At 36.2% G+C, this 21,130-nt stretch overlaps 2 protein-coding genes across 2 annotated transcripts; both read right to left on the bottom strand.

The window, feature by feature from the left end:
* Positions 1 to 341: 341 nt before the first annotated feature.
* On the bottom strand, positions 342 to 9,718 carry LOC106546516 (survival of motor neuron protein). Its single transcript, XM_087715667.1, has 9 exons — positions 9,560 to 9,718; positions 8,020 to 8,091; positions 6,831 to 6,956; positions 5,906 to 6,106; positions 5,464 to 5,607; positions 3,585 to 3,656; positions 3,060 to 3,173; positions 1,515 to 1,576; positions 342 to 644 (listed from the first exon to the last, which is right to left on the bottom strand). Exons 1-8 carry the CDS (start codon positions 9,611 to 9,613, stop codon positions 1,520 to 1,522), a joined length of 840 nt encoding a protein of 279 aa, XP_087571793.1. The 5' UTR covers positions 9,614 to 9,718; the 3' UTR covers positions 342 to 644; positions 1,515 to 1,519.
* A 4,153-nt stretch (positions 9,719 to 13,871) lies between these two features.
* Positions 13,872 to 20,086, bottom strand: SERF1B (small EDRK-rich factor 1B). The gene is made up of 3 exons (XM_087715668.1): positions 19,959 to 20,086; positions 16,328 to 16,436; positions 13,872 to 14,435 (listed from the first exon to the last, which is right to left on the bottom strand). The coding sequence occupies exons 1-3, from the start codon at positions 19,963 to 19,965 to the stop codon at positions 14,363 to 14,365; spliced, it is 189 nt and encodes a 62-aa protein (XP_087571794.1). The 5' UTR covers positions 19,966 to 20,086; the 3' UTR covers positions 13,872 to 14,362.
* Between the last annotated feature and the right edge of the window lie 1,044 nt (positions 20,087 to 21,130).

Genomic DNA, 21,130 nt, shown 5'->3' with positions numbered 1-21,130 from the left:
ACTGCTAATGTGTGTTCAAAATACAATTAATTATCATACAAACAATAAAAGGAGACATGGTATGAGATGAAAAATAGGCTCTTCTGCTATTGTGGCTTCCTTACTGCTTCAAAATTGAAATCAGTGGTGATACCATGGGAGACTTTTAAAATCCTAAAGGGAAAACAGTGTTTTCTAGTGAGCTTAATTAACGCAGTGTGTGCATTTTCTGTGTTCTGTTGGGAGGATATATAACCATCTGCGTATAATCCACAGAAGACTCCACAAAAGGAAACATGACCATGGTGTTAAAATTGCTTTTTATATATTCTAGATATCAGTAAGTTTAATAAAAAAGAAAATCAATTGCAAAAGTTAATTTTATTGACCAGTATTTCAAATCAATTGAGTGATAGTAAGCAACTATCCCCTTAACTGACAGAAGAGTTGTTCTAGTCCTGGATCCTGGATAGTCCATGCTTGAATAGAGTTTTTCACTTAGGTCATTACTGTTGTCCACAACTACAACATGGAATACATCAAGATAATGTTGCTGTGGAGTTAGCAGTGAAGATTAGTCTTCGTGTCGTTGACTCTAAGTTGACCCTAAGAATCAGCATGTCAGAATGTATCTGAATGTTATTCTATTTGTGCAGAATAAGCTCCTAAAAATGAACACAAGATAACAACAGCAACCGTATCAGTATCTTGCCAGCAGTGAAGATAATGTAGACAAATGCATTAATGGCAAATTTTCATCTCTGAGCATTATCTGTTATACGTGAAATTCCTCTGCTAACAAGGGTTGAGGGGGAAACTCTTTCTTTCTGAGAGACTGTCAAAAACATCATGTGGGAAAACAAATTCATTTGGGAATCTTTGCCAATACTATTATGATTTATTCCAGATTTGCGATGGTGGCAAATATCTGTGGGTTGGATATAGGATGAGGGTGGAGGTTTGTTTTCCAAGCTCGTGGATTGGTTTCTGATCATTTCATTACCAGGCTAGCTTATATCTTCAGAAGGGTTATGGGGATGTCAGTGTTAAAGTTCCTCTGTTTATAAGGGCTTCGTGTGGTCCAGGGCTTTATAAGTGTAGTGTTCCTCTGTTCCACACAAAGCCTTTATAAACAGAGGAAACTGACACTGATGTTCCCTAAACTCAGCTGAAGATGTTACCTAGCCTGGTAATGAAACGTTTGGGAAGAAACCTACAAGCTCAGAGAAAGAACCTCTATCCTTATTCCAGATTACTTATAACTGCTAGAAATCTGATGCTTAAATATTTATTCTTCTTGTGCATGTAAAATATGATAATAAATAATATAAATTGTAAAAGCTACTCCCAATGGTTTTATCAACCCATCCCTCTATAACAATTTTGGATTCAGTTATTCTATGAGTTCTACATGTTACTAACAATTACCACCAGACATGCTATTTTGAAGTGATATTTGGTCAGGGGCCCATCTTAATACATTCAAGGGAATATCTTCCACTGCACAATTAATACCAATAAGATACAGTACTTACCAGACTTATTTCAAGTGACTGTGTTTTCCCAAGGTAGCTTCCACTCGGCCCTGCTTTAAACCCTATGCAATGTAAATATACAGTTTGAAGTTAAAGGTTAATACATTTTGCAGTCCTGTAAGAAACAGGTAACACAAATACAAATTCAGGCTAAATTAATCTAAGTTTCTTCATAGGAAAACGCCACTTATAAAACTACCCTGCAAAAAGGGAGCAAAAGGGCTTCCACAATGAAAGAGATTAACATTTTATGTGCAATTCCATGAGCTACAAAACTCATATTTTCCCTTTCAAAATGATAACAAAATGATTCCAATGTAAATAGGTTTGTTTTCAAGCTTAGTTTATGACGAAACAGAAAAGTGGTAATTTTAATCCAAACTACTGCCATTCCTGCCATCTGGAATGCCATTATTTCCCTTGTCTCTTTTACAAGTTGTGCTTTATAAAAGTTTTAAGACCTTGGCTTTATTTTCTTGTTTGCACATTTACTCAACAAATTGGCATTTCAATATTTACTTTTGTATACCGCTTTGGGTCTTCTTTTTTTGACTTGATATAAACCTCTTGTCATCATCCCATTTCACATTTTTAGCTGCAAGGTTTTGTTGCTGAAATTTCTAGAGCATCATCAATGGTGTTTAGCGTTCTTCTTATAGATATTCTCTCATTTCCCCCCACAAATGTGTTTGCAATAAACATATCAGAATAATATGAAAAATATTTCATATTTTCTGACCAGAGGATTTTGATGTGATCATGTCTTTATCACTGACATTTTTGACATTTGTGGAAAAAATTAAGCTGAGAGAAATTAGTTGTGATAGAAAACGCATTTGCCTTTTAAAAAATCTTAAGAACTGCCAGAATTGTTTCTTTGGCCCAATGCACTTTGAAATATGGATGAAGCATATGAAAAAAGAGGAACTGAACAGCTCAGGTGGTGAAAATATTACATTATAGAACTTAGTACAATCCAACCTAGAACAGATCCATGTAGACAATTTAACTAGAAGCCATCAACAATGAGGATTCCTTTCCCCTTTCATGTAGGCTGGAACTTACGAGCCGGAAGTGTCTTACTATTATTTTTTTAATGAAGTTATGGGAGTCTTTTGATTGAAGAAAAGAGTAATTATCAATAATATTGTCACTATTAGGCAGCACTACAATCTAGCAGTATTAGTACTAACCTAAAATTACTGCTGCATATTTTTAAAGCTATAACCCAGAGGAGCAGACAGCCAAGATCTACTTATAAGCACATATTACTTATTATAATTAAACAGAAATAGAAAACTAAAATACAAATAGAAAATAGAATATAAAAAGATGACATTGTGAGCCTTGACAAATGAAGAACTCTTCCTTTAAACTACATGGTTTAATATTTACATTAAGATTTTATATCAATTTCTGTATGTAGGACATTTCTTTCAAAAAAGCCATGTTGTCATAAATCATATTTTTATTTTATTTTTAGCAGCAATAAATCTGATAAGGTGGGCAGTTTGCCTTTCAATATTGAAAAAAAAGATGTCTCACCAGGTAATAGCCAGTGTGGTAGCCACTCATATACCAAGCTATTAACATACTTCCTAAAGCTTCATCATCATCATCAGGTGAATCCGAACTAAGAAGTGGAGGAGGTGGTATCAACTAGAAAAATAATGGACAAATTTATCAGCTAGCTTTAATTTGCAATAGTGTTTTTCAAGGCTGGCTGGATAAAACTGGGAGTTGAAATTCACATATCTCTATCCAAAGTAGATAAGCAATAGTTTGTACAAACAAAAAGGAAAGCACTCGTCTTAAAAACAACAGTGACATTTTAACTAGCTAAAACCATAATATACAAGTTCAGGATTATACATTATAATTATACAAATTATACATTGTTATTACTGCTTATTAAATTCAGACAAATTCTTAATGCAAAATTAATCAAATTAGTGAAATAATTTTTTTAGAAGAACATTGTCATTTCATGACAATTCTCAACTAGAAACTCAACAACAAAGTTTATTTCTCATAACTATGATGTGCCTTTTATTGCCTATCATCACTCACCGGTGGTCCTGATGGAAATGGTGGAGACCAGCCCGATAAGAAAGATGGAGGCCCAGGGAATTTCCTTCCATCCTAGAGCAGAAAGCATACTTAATCAGTTATACTACCATATTCATGTATGACTCAACAATCCATAACACAAACCTGGAGAAACATCAATGTGCTTTTGGGCAAACCCGATATGAGCATCAATCAAACTTTAAGGTCAAACACTAGCATAAGTAGGATGGAGCACAGTAAAAAAAAAACACCATACCTATTTGGTTCACTGACAATAAAGGTTGGTATCTTAGCTACATAGTCCAATTGCTGCTCTGTGTATCAGTGTGTCTGATACACAGTTTTATGAATGCTTTGGCCCGATTTGGAGGAAAGCCTGAGAATGAGATTTAGATTCCATGTGGACTGAAAACCATCCCTCATAATTAGTGGGGCAAGACCAAGAGGAAGACAGGCAATAGCCGAGTACGCCAACTCACACTCTAGCCTTTACTTTCTTGAGACCTGTTTCTACTCTTATGGTGCCATTTGGGGACTTGAAGAGTCGATCTTAGAAATTTGGACTGAACAAATTCTAATGGTGCAAAACTAGAGAATGGGCCCAGCTGGGCATAAAAAAGTTGTGCTATCGGTTTAGCTTCAAATAATTTGAGTGCTACTGTTCTGACCCAGCCTTAGCAGAAGCAAGAAACAGACTTCTTGTAAAAAAAAACACCTTTATTTTCCTCTTGTCAATTAATTGCATTCACCCACTGAAAAGTCCAAGCAAGAGTACTTCAAGGAGTTAACTACAGCAACAGACCTTATCAGTTCCTTGTGATAATTGCAAGGCCATGAGCTCCCAGCCCAAGTTCTTCCCCAACTTTCTCATCGTCTGAGTCTGCCACCAGATCTGCTGACAGGCCACAACAGCTATAGGAATATAGTGGCCACTTTTTGTTTTGGCTAGTAAAAGTTTGTGTTGAGGAGATAGCTCACCATGTAGTTGATATGCAAGCTGGAGTTAAAGTACAGTAGAACGATTCATTTATTCTGGAGACAGATAGATAGGGTTAGGAGGAATGCATTGTCTCCAGGGTTGCGGGAAGGGCACTTGTGCTGTGTGCAGAGGATGTGGTGCACGGGCATCAATGTTTTTCTTAGTGAACAATGTTTTACTTTTCTTCTTACTCATGAATCCCATTTTTACCCAGTGATTTTCTAACGGTGGTGTGGCTTTAGCCAAAGTGGAGAAGACTTGCGATTCCAGATATTTCTGGTAAGAATTTTGTGTCTTCCTAGTTTATTAGTTTGTTTTATTAACAGTTCTCTTGGACTGATTTAGTGAGAATAGCCACTCTAAAGAACATTCATTTTTCTCCAAAATCTCTATTTTAAGGCAATGTTTATGGATGTTAAATGAACCACAAAACTTTAGAAATATTTCTATAACTTTATTCAAAAGAATAGGCAAATTTTCTAAAATCCTCAGAAATGTCTTCTGAATGGGACATGAAGTAGAGTCAAATTTGTGAGATTTATGTAGTATAGATTTAGTCTAAAGCAATTGGTTTAATGAAACACTTACAGAGGTGCCCTAGTCATTCTTTTTTACTGCCTGAAGTAGAGAGACAATTAGGGTTTCACACTGTTTCAACACTACTTGTTGGATGATTTTGCTTATGCACAAAACAGTAGATGTTTATTTTTTCAGATTCTCTTTAATACATCAATACAATTTACACGAAGTTCTGTTCGGATAACATTCAGTATCAAGGATTAAAACATCAGAAAATCTGAGAATGCTGCACCTTAACTTTTAATATAACAGCTACAATTTAATTTTGTGGACACAATTGCCTAGTAAAGTAAAAGCTTTCAAACTTGCTTATAAACTTACCCTTTCTGGGCCTTGTGCTGAAGGTGATGATGGAAGAGGAAAGTGGGAGTTCCACTGCGCAGGTTTTGTAGGGTTGTGTTTGCTTTGAGGTGACCGGAAGGAAAAGTCACTTTCATCTGTTGAATATTGAGTCTCATTTTCATTCTAGAAAAAAATATAACTTTTATGAATGTCCACCAGGTATTTAAAACTACAAAATATATACTGTACTTTTTAATTTCATTGTATTATCTGTAAAATATACTGTTTTAAATACAACTGTTAAAATAATCCCTATTTCAAAATAACCAGTATAAATATAAATGATGTATAAGTATAAATGATGTTATTAATGATAATAACCACAAAGTAGCTGGAATAGACCATGGTCACTAATGAGGACAGGATGCATTTTTTTAGTTATATTTTTCCTATTTGGTGCAAGTTGTTACATTTGTCGTACCTCAGCAGCACTTTTCTCTTCATTAGTTCCCTCAGCATCCATCGGTGGTAGAAGATCTGACAACTTCTGCTCTTCCCTATTACCATATCCAGTATAAACTACTACACAAGTTCCTTTCTTCCAATTAACTGAGGTAATAGTTGCTTGGTATACATTACCGTCTTCAGACCAAATTGCGCTACATGCATCATTAACTCTCCACTGCATTGAAAAGAAAAATGTTACATTAATGACACTTCAAAACAATTATTTCCTCACCTTACTATATATTTATTAGCTAGCTCCTGGCATAAGGTGTGGCATTATTTTTATACAGCAAGCATTCCAAACAGTTAAAATGGCTCTTAATTTAATAATGGATTGATGGAAGGATAAAAAAGTAAATCTCAATAAAGTGGAAGTTTTCTCCTGGTTTGGGATCTGACAGTAAACCAGATCAGATCAAATTATACCAGTTTTAAAGAACTGTATTGTTTTAAAGATAAATGTGAGAGGTAAATACTTCATCCCTTACAAATATATATCCTATAATGTTTTGCTCTGGGATTGCTCCAATTATTTGCTTGAACTTGTACCATGTAATTATAAAAGAAAAATATAGACTAGAAACACAGATTCAAATAATACGAGATGTAGAAGTCTTCATAAACACACACTTTTATAACAACAGTAAACTATTTTAATCATTGGAAAACTAACCTACCAAAAAAGCTTAAATCTTGGCAAATACTAGATATCTCAATTTCTCTAATTTCATGTGAAACAGAATTAAATAATTGAAACTTGCCTCCTCTGTTTCATGCCAGGAACAATTTTTGTCTTTTTATTTTAGAGTTTTAACTCCTTTTTGAAGTCCATTTAAAAAGGCTCATCTTTATTTATTTTAAATACATTATTCTACCATACAACCAACAACAACAACAACCTGTTTCTGTGTTGTAGCATTATTTTTCTTTCTACTCTTATTCTTTTTATTGTTTTTTCTTTTTGTTCCAGCATTTTGCTCAGTTTTGTCCAAAGGCTCTGAACAGTCACCATTCTTCAAGGCATTCTGTGGGAGAAAATAAAGAAATTAGTAAAAATAGACATTTTTTCAAGTTGAGCTTGATTGCTGATGGCTACATGGCTATATTTTTCTTGGCAACTGGCTTTCCATTGCCTAGTCCAACCTACACCTTTGGGATTTCTGATAGACTTTCAGTAAAATGTTAATTAGATGCGACTCCCTTAATTTTCAAGTTCATTGGTTCTGCAACCAACTGCTTATATATTCAAACCCACTATAAAACCTCATTTTATAACTACTAGCCTTTTAACTGTATGGTGAGTTTTTAAACTCAAAAGACATATTTTAAACAATTTGAAATAATTATGTAACATATGGAATTTAACAAAAAAAAGAAGCCTCTCAGGATTGTACAAGCAATCCTTCAATGACTAAGTGATGTACTTGAATATCATACAGGCAGATGGATTGGTTGTTTCTCTATCAAACTGTGGTTTCTAAAATGTAGTTTTTAAGAACTTCTGTAAGCTTTCAAGTGATATGTAATTCTCAGAAAATGAGAATGTAACATATTGGTTCACATTTAGTTTGCTTGCTTTTATACAAATACACATGCATAAAGATGCTGCTGCATTAGAACGAGAGTTCAGGCAAAAAACAAAGAATTGTAATTTTGGCTATTTAACTAGAATATATTATTAAATAATAAAGGTGTCTTTAAAAATTTATACTGATTTTCTTACAAAATTTGTTACAAAATTAAATTAACCAGAATGTGATTGGAGAGCCGAAACGTAGCCAACCTTGGGGCTTAGTCCTGGTACATGGTTCATTTTTCCTCTCAAGATAAATAACAAGTAAAATTTAGCAAGTAACATGCCTTTGTAGATATATAAACATGTTCTTTCTGAAATGTTTTGCATTTTGAGTGCAAGTGCTTCTGTACTTTTGATTACATCTTTGCATTAGGGAAAATTATTTCTTCAGAATTTTTTATTTGGTTCCTAGCTAGTTTAATGTTTAAGAATCAAACAGTATATGCTGTATATAGATACAGGAAAAACAATCCTTTTGCATAGCAAGCACGAAATTCCATTGTGTGTTTTACCTTAAAAGATGCAACTGCTTTGTCGTAGGCTTTTATCAGTGCTGTATCATCCCATATATCAGAATCATCACTCTGTGAAAAGCAGAATACAAAAAAAAAAAAAACCTGTATATTTCTGAAGAAGTTAAAAACAACAACACGTCACCACAACGAACCATGCAATGTGAATAATCTTGGCTTTCACCGGACATCACTATTTCTTTTATCAGGAATAACTTATGTTTTTATTTATTTACCGTGTCATGCTTACGTGTAGTTGTACATTAGAGGTGGAGACCCTGAAAGCCTTATTGCAAGGAAATTTCATTTTAATGTAGTGCACATTCAAAGTGATAAATAGTGACTCTAAGTCAGAGGTCTTCAAACTTGGCCACTTTAAGAGTTGTGAATGTTTAATAATGATAATAATTGTATACATATATATTAGATTGATGATATGAGATTCTATATAAACTGCAAGTGAAGACTATTGTGAGGAAGCACAAACATTTTGTAACCAATCGACATACTGTATGTAACTGCAGAATGGTTTTTACGGAAGCTAGAATTGTATTTGCTAACAATTGGAAAAATGAGAAAATACCAACGCAGGAGGAAGTTATTCCTAAAATAATGGAATGTGCTGAAATGAGTAAATTGACATTTGAAATTAGAGAACAAGATAAACAATTTTATAAGACAAGGGATTTATTTTATCAATGGTTAGATAAAAAAACATGGAAATGAAAGATACTAGAGAATGTTATCAATACAAGAATAATAGAATGATACTGAATATAACAAAGATATATTATTATTGGATAGATTGAAGATGATGTAATGAATTGTTATAATATAAATGAACCCAATATTTAGTATATCTCGTTTAAAATGAAGGAATAATAATGATAAGTCAAACAAATGGGGTATAATGATAATAATGTACACAAACATATTCGATTTGATATGTGATTCATACAAATTGCAAGTGATGACTATGGAAAGGATGCACAAAAATCTTGTAACCAATGGACACACTGTATGTAACGGACGATGGTTTTATGTTTTATGTCTTGTTTGTCTATGTCTGTCTAAAAATAAAAACTTTAAAAAAAAAATAACTTGTGGACTTCAACTCCCAGAATTCTCCAGCCAGGGGGATCCCGGCTCTTAAATATAAGTTCTAAGTCTAACTTAATTGGCATGTTGGATTCGAAGCTCCGGGTGAGCAACCCATTTGTCTCTCTCGCGTGGAGTGGGGAAAAAACGGCAACTTTACACACTTCCCTGCCCTGCAACAGAACCAAACTCCAGCGGTTTTGCTTAGCGCAGCTTCAGCTCCTGAAACCTGGGCGCTTCTTCTCCCTTCTTTCCCGCGTGTCGGGCAGTCCAGACGCCCCTCAGACCAGCGCCCCTTCCCCCTTTAAAAGAAGGGCTTTATCTCAATCCCCCTTTTCCCTTTCCTTTCCTCCCCTCCATGCGGGGCAGCTTCAGAGCCACCGGTCAGCCTCAGCGGCCGTGGTTATGGCGAAAGAGCTCGAAGAGACGCCTAGCGCCGTACCTGCCCGGCCCCCCGCCTGAACAGGACCGCGTCGTCCCCTTCGCGGGAAGCCATGTGAACTTCCGAACCAGAAGGAAACAAGCGGAAAGCGTCCGGAGCGAAGCGTCTCTCCCGAAGGCCACTTCGCGGGCTACCGCCTGCCTCCTTCGCTAAGCATCGCCTGGGGAGAGCTCCGGCCAACGAGGCTTCCACAAGCGCGGGCCGGCTGCGCGGCGCAGACGGAGTACCGCCCCCTACTGGTTGGGAGGCTCGGCGTCTTCCTTCGCTAGGTGATCGTCGCTCCGTTGGTAACGGCCACCAACCCCCAGCTCTTTCTCAGCTGGAGGCGGAGCAACGGTTCAGCGTTTTCCAACAGGGGCGCTCCGGAAGGGAAGCCACATCCTACCAAATTCCCTGCCAACTGGGAAAACAGTGAGTGATTTGGGGAGGCGTGATCTACAGAAAGCAGCAGGCTGGGTATCAAAATCCTCAGCTGATTTTCAAGGATGATTCTACAGGTGAAACTCGAAAAATTAGAATATCGTGCAAAAGTTCATTTATTTCAGTAATGCAACTTAAAAGATGAAACTAATATATGACATAAGACTCATTACATGCAAAGCAAGATAGTTCAAGCCGTGATTTGTCATAATTGTGATGATTATGTTGTACAGCTCATGAAAACCCCAATCTATGGGGCATTGCCAAGAAGATAATCTATGGGGCATTGCCAAGAAAAAGAGGAGAGACATGAGACGGAACAATGCAGAAGAGCCGAAGGCTGCTATTGAAGCATCCTGATCTTCCATAACACCTCAGCAGTGCCACAGGCTGATAGCTTCCATCCACGCCACATTGAGGCAGTAATTGCTGCAAAAGGGGCCCAAGCCAAGTAATGAGTACATATGCATGCTTATACTTTTCAGAGGTCCGATATTGTTCTATGTACAATCCTTGTTTTATTGATTGCATGTAATATTCTAATTTTCTGAGATGGTGGATTTGGGGTTTTCATGAGCTGTATGCCATAATCATCACAATTATGACAAATCACGGCTTGAACTATCTTGCTTTGCATGTGAGTCTTATCTCATAGTTTTTCACCTTTTAAGTTGCATTACTGAAATAAATGAACTTTTGCACGATATTCTAATTTTTCGAGTTTCACCTGTATATACATTACGCCCCCTTTTCAATTCCTATCTCCAATGGACAGCCAGAGTTCTTTGTCACAACCCATAAATTTAATCAATCTGACATTCCTTTACCCACCGTCGTCTGACCCATTTTCTTCCTGCTTAGATTTAGATTTTTTAAAATCCTGTACTTTTATTACTTTTATAAACAATTCAATGTGGTGAACATACCTAATATTCTTTCCTCTTCTTTTTCCCAACAACCTGTGAAGTAGATTGGGTTGAGGGAGACTGACTGGTCTAAAGTCCTCCAGCTGGCTTTCATGCCTAAGGCAGAACCAGACCTCCCTGTCTGCCAGTTTCTAGCCTGGCTCAAACCTGCTTGCTTAGATCAACAGAGTTATGGCATGTTAAGCACATCGGACTTAATTTCACCTCTTCACAAAGTGTGTTTGTGTGAATTTGATCAGTACTTGGTACAGTACGAAGGAGCAGGATGGAGTACATGCCATTTGCTATTAATGCAATTCATTAGTACACTCAGAAATTTCTCCCTTCCATCGCCACTAAAGATAATGCTTTCTGTTAGCAAACAAGGATACGGTATTACAATATTCTTTTGACATAATACAGAAAGGACTAAATTACATTAAAACAAATGCCCCAAAACTGAAGAATCTATACTCAGAATTACATAACCACTGATCGACCAACAAACATCACAGATTCCCAGATTGAGATGTGTAGTACTAGAGCTACAATATTTGAAATATCCTTCTTTACTGCTATCGACCAGTCCTCTGGCTTTTGTATGAAAGATTTGACACAAAATAGAAAATCCTGTATTTTTCTGTCTCAGATTTGTACCTCATTTTACAATACAATACAATAGCAGAGTTGGAAGGGACCTTGGAGGACTTCTAGTCCAACCCCCTGCCTAGGCAGAAAACCTTATACCGTTCCAGATAAATGGCTATCCAACATCATCTTAAAGACTTCCAGTGTTGGGGCATTCACAACTTCTGGAGGCAAGCTGTTCCACTGATTAATTGTTCTAACTGTCAGGAAATTTCTCCTCAGTTCTGAGTTGCTTCTCTCCTTGATTAGTTTCCACCCATTGTTTCTTGTTCTACCCTCAGGTGCCTTGGAGAATAGTTTGATTCCCTCTTCTTTGTGACAACCCCATTTTGCCTAATGTCAAGCCAGAAAACAAATGGGTACTAATGTAATACTGAATTTGCCATGAATTAAAAGGCCTTCCATTTTTATACTTAAATTTTTGATACTGAAAAGGAACCATTCTGCCCAAGTGATTTGATTTCATTTGATGCTGCTGTATTATTTGTTCCTGTCTTACTGCATTTAAAATGGCAATGCATTTTTCAGTAATCTACCTGTTGCATTAGTTTTGAACATGTCAAAAATATATTTCAAAAATTATTAACATCTATAAGATGGACCAAAGAGTTTGAATTTATTAGAATGATTGAAAGATCTTTGTAAAGTTGGATGGCTCTTTGGTAATCTGCCATAGAATGCATTTACCACAAAATAGCCTTTTAGACCAAATACCTCACCCAGTGCTTCTTCCGTATTTATACACTTCTATCTACATTAACACACAGGTTTCATTTGAATCTTGATACTATCATTAACAAAGCATTGCAATTTTCTCGACAATACAAAAAATAATTTGCCACTGCCTTATTATGGAAAGTTTGTCAATTTCCTGGTTTGCATTGATTTTTGAGGTAGTTTTCCTAATCTGACTTTTTTTTAATCCAGAAAAAGTTAGCTATGCGCTGCCACCTACAATGCACAATGCATTCTAGTATATGGAATGAATTTAATCTCACAAGTCAGATGCCTACTTAATTATGATTATACTGTTAAATTTTAGTGAATTAAATATACTACCCCTAAATTCTTTACACAGAATATTTAAAACAAGAATACTGAGCCTGATCAACTCAAATGATTAATGATAAAGACTGTGACAAAAACTCTAACTATATTGCTTGGAAAAAATTAATTTAAATTGATTTTTGTAAGTACTCTATCTTTCCCACAGCTCTATTTCCACTGATTACAGTCCAAAGAGCAGAAAAGAGGGCAAATGTATGAGAAATGGTGGTTATTACAAAAATTCAGATGATTTCTAGATGGCAGTAAAGATATCCCATCTCTTTCACTTTTTGTTGTCAGCCAGCCATCGCCCAAATTTTAGCATCCCTGTAATCTTATTAATGAAGACAAATCCCATACTTATCATAGATACAAACTGACTATAAGTTAAGATGTTAGGAATATTTCTTCATTCTCAACCATTTTAGAGTTGCCATACGTTCTAAAGCAACTTTCTGGAACTGAATCTAAATAACTATAATCTACACATTGTTTGTAATCCAGAAGGCCAATTTTTACCTAAAGTTAGTAACATCACAGAAAGGACATAATGTTATCTCTACTTTAAGTTTTATACCAATATATCACATTTAAGTCACAACTGTATTTGTTTTAAAATTAAAACATGGCTAACAGCCATTTTCAAAATACCTACTTCGTTGCAAGAATTGCTTTCTACTTATTCCCTGAAACCTCTGACCTAAGAGACTCTGAATTATATGTACCTTTCAAACAATGCAGTTAGTTCTTTGTATGCTCTAGCACAAGTCTTTGAAATGTTCAGAATTAAGTTAAGGTCACCCTATTATTCTCTTCCAATTGACAAGTATGCTAATAAAATGTCATTGTTCAGAAGAAGTTGCTGTTCTCAGAAGATTCTTTTGACCTAATTCTAGGTCAGTCTGCTTCTGTCACAAGCTGAAACACAATTATGTATATAAAACTAATTGTTCAAATAAGGTCCTTATCAACTGTCATGGAATTGATCTTCCACATCAATAAAGTTAAGCAACCCACTCCCTGATTACTGCACTTACAACCAAACCAAGTTTTAATCAAAAGATAATATAGTTTATATTTTAATTCAAATTAGATTTTAATTGCAATTTTACATAAGAGAGAATCTTGGTTTGCAATTACTGAAGAATGGTATTAAATACTCAGATTGAAGTTAGAACACATGATGAAAGGCAAGTTATTTGTGCTAAATGTGACATTCTCTAAATTATGTCACATTTCCAGCAATAACTGAAAATCTATTGGAGCTTCTTGAGTACCCAATTCTGACAATATGTCATGCAATATTTTTATTGTAAAAATAATTCATGATTAACTTTACAGCTGACCTTTTACAAAGTAGAAAGCAAGTAGATACCTATCCTTTTAAAATATTACTTCTGAATGTAAGAGTGCTGCCATATATATTTTCCAGCTTACTTGCATATATAATAACTGGTATAATCACACAAGCAATTTATTGAGCAAACATTTTAACAATAAAATACATTTTGGCTATTGATACTGTTACTAACAGACATGCAAAGGGAAATACAACCTTAAAATCCAATTTTATTGGACCAGATTCTAGTAATTCAGTCAAAGCCAAGTCAGCTGCAAATACACTATACTAACCATACATTCTAAAATAAATGCATACTGGACAAGCAAGCAAGTAGAAGATAAACATTAACCATTTAATGGCTGGCTACTTTACAAATATGTCTTTTTAGGCCCTATATTTTGAGATGCTGCAGCATTATTAGGTCCTCTCTGTAGCCACATATTATTTTGCTCCTGCCTGATGAGTCTTCTTCTCATCTGCTGCTTTTTGCTTCTGCTGCATAATTTCAGAATCCCTGTAAAAAGGGAAAGAATAAGGTCAGTTTGTGGTGCCAATTTTTACAGAATCAGAACATCACAAATACATCTCAGGTACTTGGCTGAACTCATCAATTTAATATCAATAAATGCAAAAGAGCAGAACGTCTATCTTTTCTGAGCACAGGAAAACTTTACGCTGGACTTGAACTATATACAAGTAGTCCTTGACTTAGGACAATTGAGCACAAAATTTCTGTTGCTAACTGAGACATTTTTAAAGTGAGTTTTGCCCCATTTTACAACTTTTCTTGCCAAGTTAGGTGAATCATTGCAGTTGTTAAATTAGTAACAACAGTTAAGATCTGGGTTCCCCATTGACTTTGCTTATCAGAAAGTCCCAAAGGTGCTTTTTCAAGAGGCAACTGACTTTTTGGGTTTTTCTTTGAAGACATTTCACTTCTCATCCAAAAACCTTCTTCAGATCTGACTGGATGGTGAGTAATGGAAGGATTTATACTCCTTGCAGACAGTTGGTCATTTGCATTATTTGTTAAGGGCACCTGAAGGTTTATGTCATCAGGGTCACCTGAGTGGTGCAAATGGGTGTGGAGCCTTTTTGGAACTGCTGAAAAGATTGTTATAGTCAGGAGATAGATGATGTCCTATTCCCCCCCCCCCCTTGAGAGAGGGATGTTCAATTTTGACATACGTTGCCTTTGAACCCTCTTTCAAACCAGATGTGGACTTTGCTGTTTTCAAGAGTGGTCTTTGTCTTTTAAATGCAGATGGGCTGCTGAATCTGGTCATGATGAGTTTGTTTTCCTAAGTTGTGCCATGCATCTATGAAGTGGTTGTTTTGTTTCCTCAATGTACAAATTTACACATGGCTCACTGCATTGTACTGCATATACCATGCTACTCAGTTTGTTTCTGGGTGTTTTATCCTTGAGGTGGACAAGCTTCTGCCTTAGTGTATCCTTGGGTTTAAAGTGTGCACGTATGTTGTGTGGGCTAAAGATCTTCTTGAACTTTTCCAATATTCCTGCAATGACGATTGTTTATTGTTCTCTGTTTATTGTCCATTATAGAGGACTTCCTGTAGGGTCTTTTTTGAGATTTGATGAAGGCCCACTTGGAAGCCACACACTCTGAAGCTTCCTTGATGAATTGTAGTTTTTTCTTTCCCATCTTTCCTGGTAGGCAGGCCTTCAGTTTGGTGGCGTAGGGTTCTGATGACTCCCATTTTGTGCTCCAATGGGTGGTGAGAATCAAAATGTAAATATTGATGTGTGTGGGGAGGGGGGGAGGGGGAGTTCCTGTAAACTGCAATGTTAGGGCTTCTGTCCTCTTTAATGTGTACTGCAGATTCCAGGAAGGCTAGACTTATTTCCTTATCATCTTCCTGTGTGAATTGGATGTATCTGTCCAGAGAGTTGATATGTTTGGTGAATGCTTCCAATTCCTGTGTTCTGATCTTGACCCAAGTATCATCCACATACCTATACCAGTAAGTGGGTGGAATTCCTGTGAAGGAGTCTAGTCCTTATACCAGCTATCTGCAAGGAATATAAATCCTTCCATTCTCCACTATCCAGTCAGAGCCAAAAAAAACCCAGAAAGTTCAGTTGCCTCTTGAAAAAGCACCTTTGGGACAACCATGACTTGGATGACTGAGAATCTCCAGACATTTATGAGAAAGTCACAAAAAGTGATCACATGACCCCAGGACACTGCAACAGTCATAAATATGGGTCAGTTGCCAAGCATCTGAATTTTGATCATGTGATCAAAATGTGTATTTGGGTGAAAAATGGTCATGTCACTTTTTCAGTGCTGTTGTAATTTTGATCACTAAATGAAGTGTTGTAAATCAAGGACTACCTGTATTCATGAGATATGAAAGATGTCACAGATTATGCAAATATACCTCTGTTTCCTTTGAGAAGCTGATAAAGCGTCCTCTTTTCTTTTCCCCTTGCTCTGTTCTTGGTTTTTCTTCATATTCTTCTGGCGGGAAAGTTCACGCTGGTTCCCACCTGTAAAAAGAGTCCAGGTTTTAGGCTAATTATTGGTAATTACATTTTCTATACAATCCACAATGTCAAATCCAGTGACCAGTGTGGCATTAAAAAGAATATCCTGGGTTCAAGGATGTCTTTTCCATGCCAAAATTATCTAAACTGTAAAACTAAGTTTTGAATATTTAGGAGCTGCAAACTCTTAGCAGTTGTTCTTATGAAGCTATTATGCTTTTTACCCACTGTTTTTTTATAGCAGTCTGAAATACATTTAAAAACAAAAGATGTCTTTAAAAATTATAAAATAGAAGTTTTGCTCAAATAAGAAAAACAGGAAAGAATGAATTTTGGCTAAATATATGCAACCAATTGATAAAATAATATATGCAAAAGACTATGAAAAACAGAGAGAATATTAAAACAAATATTTTAGAATAACTTTGTCACTTTAAATGTAATATTTAAATTAAACATATCTGCAGATTTATTTGGAATAGGAGCCCAACCAGAGGTTACTAGGATACTAATGATGGGAGTATTAAAGGTATCAGAAAAAAATAAGGAAAAAGCAAGGAAACTGAATGTAACTGAAGCCTGTATAATTACTTTATATTGTTATGTATGTTTTTTTTATTGTGTTATTCTTTGTTTCTAATGGTATTTCTTTAAATAAAAACTATTTTTTAAAAAAAATGAATGAATTACTTCCTTCTGTCTTCATTACTGAGGAAACAGAACAGATGCCAATTCTGAACTGGTGGAACGAATTGAGATGTTCCATAAACATGATTAAAACAAAGACGAACCAACTTAATTAAATCAATACACGTCCAAATGATATCCACTTAAGAATTTTTAAAAGAAATGGATCTGTTCACAAATGATCTTAAACATCTTCACGTCTTTCACAGGACTAAAATAGCTGGAGTGACCCTTTTAAAGGAATGATAAACTGTAGGCCAATTATCCAAACATTTATTGCAGTTGAAATATTTAAATTAAAAATAACCACACATATAGAATGAAATAATTGTGTTGTACTGCCTCTTTTTATATTCCATATAAAGGGGCATTTGCTTAAGCCACTTTCCAATGTTACCTTGTTTCTCTAGACTTAAAATATGTTTTAGTCTCTTTTGCCTAAGTAATATTTCTTGTGTATTTTCATCAAAATATTTCCCTTGCTCTCTACATATAACAACACTAAAATAAACAGCAGCTGTTTGGCAAGGAAACATATGGAAATTTAGTTTAAAATCAAGGGCAAGGTTTGACATGACAGAGATATATGTTGTACAATAACACATTGAAAAAATAGTCAGAAAATTTTCTTACATTGTTAAAATTCAACGTTGAATCTAAATAGTGAGATTCTAGAGACTGACGGAAATACGTTATTATTAAAAGCATAACATATGCTTGGAATTTGCTGCCCACAGTGAGAATAGGTAGCCCATTTGGATGTTTTAAAAGGAGGCTAGAAAGTTCATGGACTATCAGGCTATCAGTGGCTATGAATAGCACATCTATTGCCAGAAAGCAACAGTGGAACCTAGGTCAGGCTTGGGAATTAGTCAAATACATTCAGTTGGCCAGTGATGCAGAATGTGAGATTAGATAGGTTTATGATTTGATTCATCAGATTTTATGTCTGTAAGCAAAATATAAACATTTTGAAAATGCTGAACACATGAAAAATTATTGTATGGTCTTAACATAAAATATATTGTAGTTTTTAATATTTTATCTGTCATTATATTTAGGAAAACCATATGCTTATTTGCTTAATCTCTTTAGTATAGTTTGTTTGGTGATTATGAATTTGAAACTTTAAAAATGTATAATAGTTCAATCCTACACATTGTGATATTAGAAGCAAATGTTTCAAGTTTGAAGTACATTTTAACTGGGATGTGCTTTTTTATTTTGATCTACTTTTACAATATCATATTGTTAGAAAGCAGTCTTGAAAATAAGATCTTTCTGAATTCTATTCATTCCAGTTTTGGCCAGTGCTTCTTGTAACTCTTTAAATGTTTTTTAAAGTCTTAGAAAAAAAAGAGGGGGAACACAATACTTTCTAGGCATACTTAAATAACAATTTTCTGAATTTAAAACCAATAAAACACATCAAATAAACATACTACTACAGAAAAATCTTGCAATCATTTTTATTTCTAAGCACATTTTAGAAAAACATGCTAAAAGACAAAACTAAATTAAGTTTCTCTCTTAGCCTAACCTATTTTATAGCACTGGTGAAAGGATAAACAAGTTACACAGGCAACAACCATGTATATAATTTTTAGTTCCTTAAGTGAAGAGGCACTATAATCATAAGGTATATCTGTACCATGTTTAAAAATGTGGGTCCCTAGAAAAAAACCCCCTCAAAATATCAGTTCATTCAGTAAGAACTATGCATTCTCTATTTCCAAACCAGAAGATCTAAATGTACAGTATGGCACAGAAACTGCAGCTTTTCGTTATGCAAGTTTCTATGTAAAAACCAAACCAAACCCAGAAATCAAATTACTGGGTTAGCTATGATATCCACGGAGCAGTAGAGCGGTCCAGATTTAAGGGTTCATCCAGTTGCAGCCCTAAACGCATTACTTCTCAGACTTTCAGCTACAATCTAGTGGGTATGTTTTATTTGCCTAATTTGTTTATGGAGTAACTGTTAGACCTTTTAACAGTTTTTAAAGCAGATCACACTGAACTATTCAGAAGCCCACATCAGTTCAGTCATAATTTCTATATATTCAATCGCCAACAGCTGCTTAAGGAGACAAGCTAAGGGGTTCTTTCAAATACCATACACTAGTGCAGGGGTCTCCAACCTTGGCAACTTTAAGCTTGGCGGACTTCAACTCCCAGAATTCCCCAACCAGTTTTGCTTTAAGGCTTTGCTGGCTGGGGGATTCTGGGAGTTGAAGTCCGCCAGGCTTAAAAGTTGCCAAGGTTGGAGTCCCCTGCACTAGAGGACAGTTACTCAGTTCCTTAATAAAACAACTATTTCCAAACAGGTTCTGAAGCACACCGAGCGCAAGGCGAATTACCGGGCAGTTTTTCAGAGCTACTTTTACTGAGCCACAAGCCGATGTGCGTGTAAATTGGGTGAGAAAGGTCAGTTCCCCTCGCCGACTTAAACGAGGGCGGACTCGCCCCGAGAGCGGATCCAAAAAAAAATCGCGGAAATGAAAAATCAAAGCTTCCCTTTTTTCCATGTAAAAATAAAATAAAAGCCAAACATGTGTAGGTTTGTTTGTTAACCCCCGGCGACGGTAACAAAATCCCCAAACCAAGCGACGATTGCGACGCACCTCGCGACGGCTTCCACTTTTTATTAAATAGGTGGCTGACCCCAAGATCGCCGCCCACCACGGAGATGCCACGAACAACAGGCAGAGGCGCCTCCCTCTCCGGCCTACGGCCTCCGCGAGGCCCCGTGAAACGGTCTCTCTCGGCCTCTTAACGGGCCCCGACCCAGCCTTGCCTTCCTGGTGGTGGGAGAGAGCGGTCGCGTCGAATACTTACGGGCCATGGCAAAACAATAACCCCAGCGACAACAACCGTTACGCTCGCGAGCTTCAACTCCCCACCAACCGCTCCAACTACCAGAACCTTCTCCTTGCCCCGCCCGCCCAAGTTTTTATTAAGTAAGGGACCGCCCCCGTGACGTCACGCCGCCCAGCTCTCAGTCCCGAACGGAGCTGTGCAGTGACGCCCTGACGCTTATTGCGCTTGCGCAACTCTAATTTTTTTTTTAAAAGCCTCCTTTGTTTGGATGGTGACGTCTGCTTCACCAGCTGATTCAAGTTGTAGTCCTTAGCCTGGGTCTGAACTGGTACTGAAGGTACTGAACCTCCAAGTTAGAGGTCACCAGTCAGGTTTCTCTCTCTCTTTTGCTAACAGAGTCAAATAATCCACAGTTGTTTCCCTTAAAAAAAAAGCTAGAAATAAATGCATATTATGCTTGGTCACCCAGGTATTTAACCTGGATTTGGCATTTTTGTTCGCTGATCCTAATCTTTCCCATTATTATTATCTGTTCACAACAATGGGAAGTCACAGCTGTCAGTTCTTTAGCTGCTATTGGTCTTTATAAGCATTCAGTTTGTCTCAAGAACCTAAAACGTTACATATTGGTGTAGTTGTGTGTGGGTCTCAGCATTGTGGTCTTTTGCAACTGACAGCTCAAAGTGCCACCCCAATTTTTTAGGTATTGGCACCCAGTGGATAGATAACTACTGGGAACCCAAGAGCTGCTTTATGTCATTATCTTTCAGTTTTGATTTTTAGATCTTGATACTTAAGATCTCCAATTCTTTGTATTCTATTTTACTGTCCCCTGGTATTGCCACATTAGTTATCCATATTTTCTTTTTAAAAAACCATAGTTATGTCTTGTGTATTATAAGTCAACTTTATCAGTCTGTATTCAGAAATCCCATCAAATATTAACCACCTGCTTTTTCAACCATGTTCCCACAAATTTTTTGCCAGTTTGGTCTAGTGGTTAAAGAATCAAGCTAGAAAGTGGGAGATGTGAGTTCAGGTTCCGCCCTTAGCCATGAAAGCCAGCTTTGGGCCAGTCATATTATCTCAATTCAACCCACATCACAGGGTTTTTGTTGTGAATAAAGTATGTCTTGGATATGCGCTCTGCCTTGCGTTATTTGAAAATAATAACGATGGGATACAAATAA

This window comes from Thamnophis sirtalis, unplaced genomic scaffold (assembly GCF_051295495.1).
Source record: "Thamnophis sirtalis isolate CommonGarterSnake01/CBP01778 unplaced genomic scaffold, rThaSir2_p1.2 scaffold_5, whole genome shotgun sequence".
In the NCBI taxonomy this organism is placed as follows: Eukaryota; Metazoa; Chordata; class Lepidosauria; order Squamata; family Natricidae; genus Thamnophis; species Thamnophis sirtalis.
The sequence above is the reverse complement of the archived record's forward strand: the minus strand, read 5'-3'. Positions and strand labels throughout refer to the sequence as shown.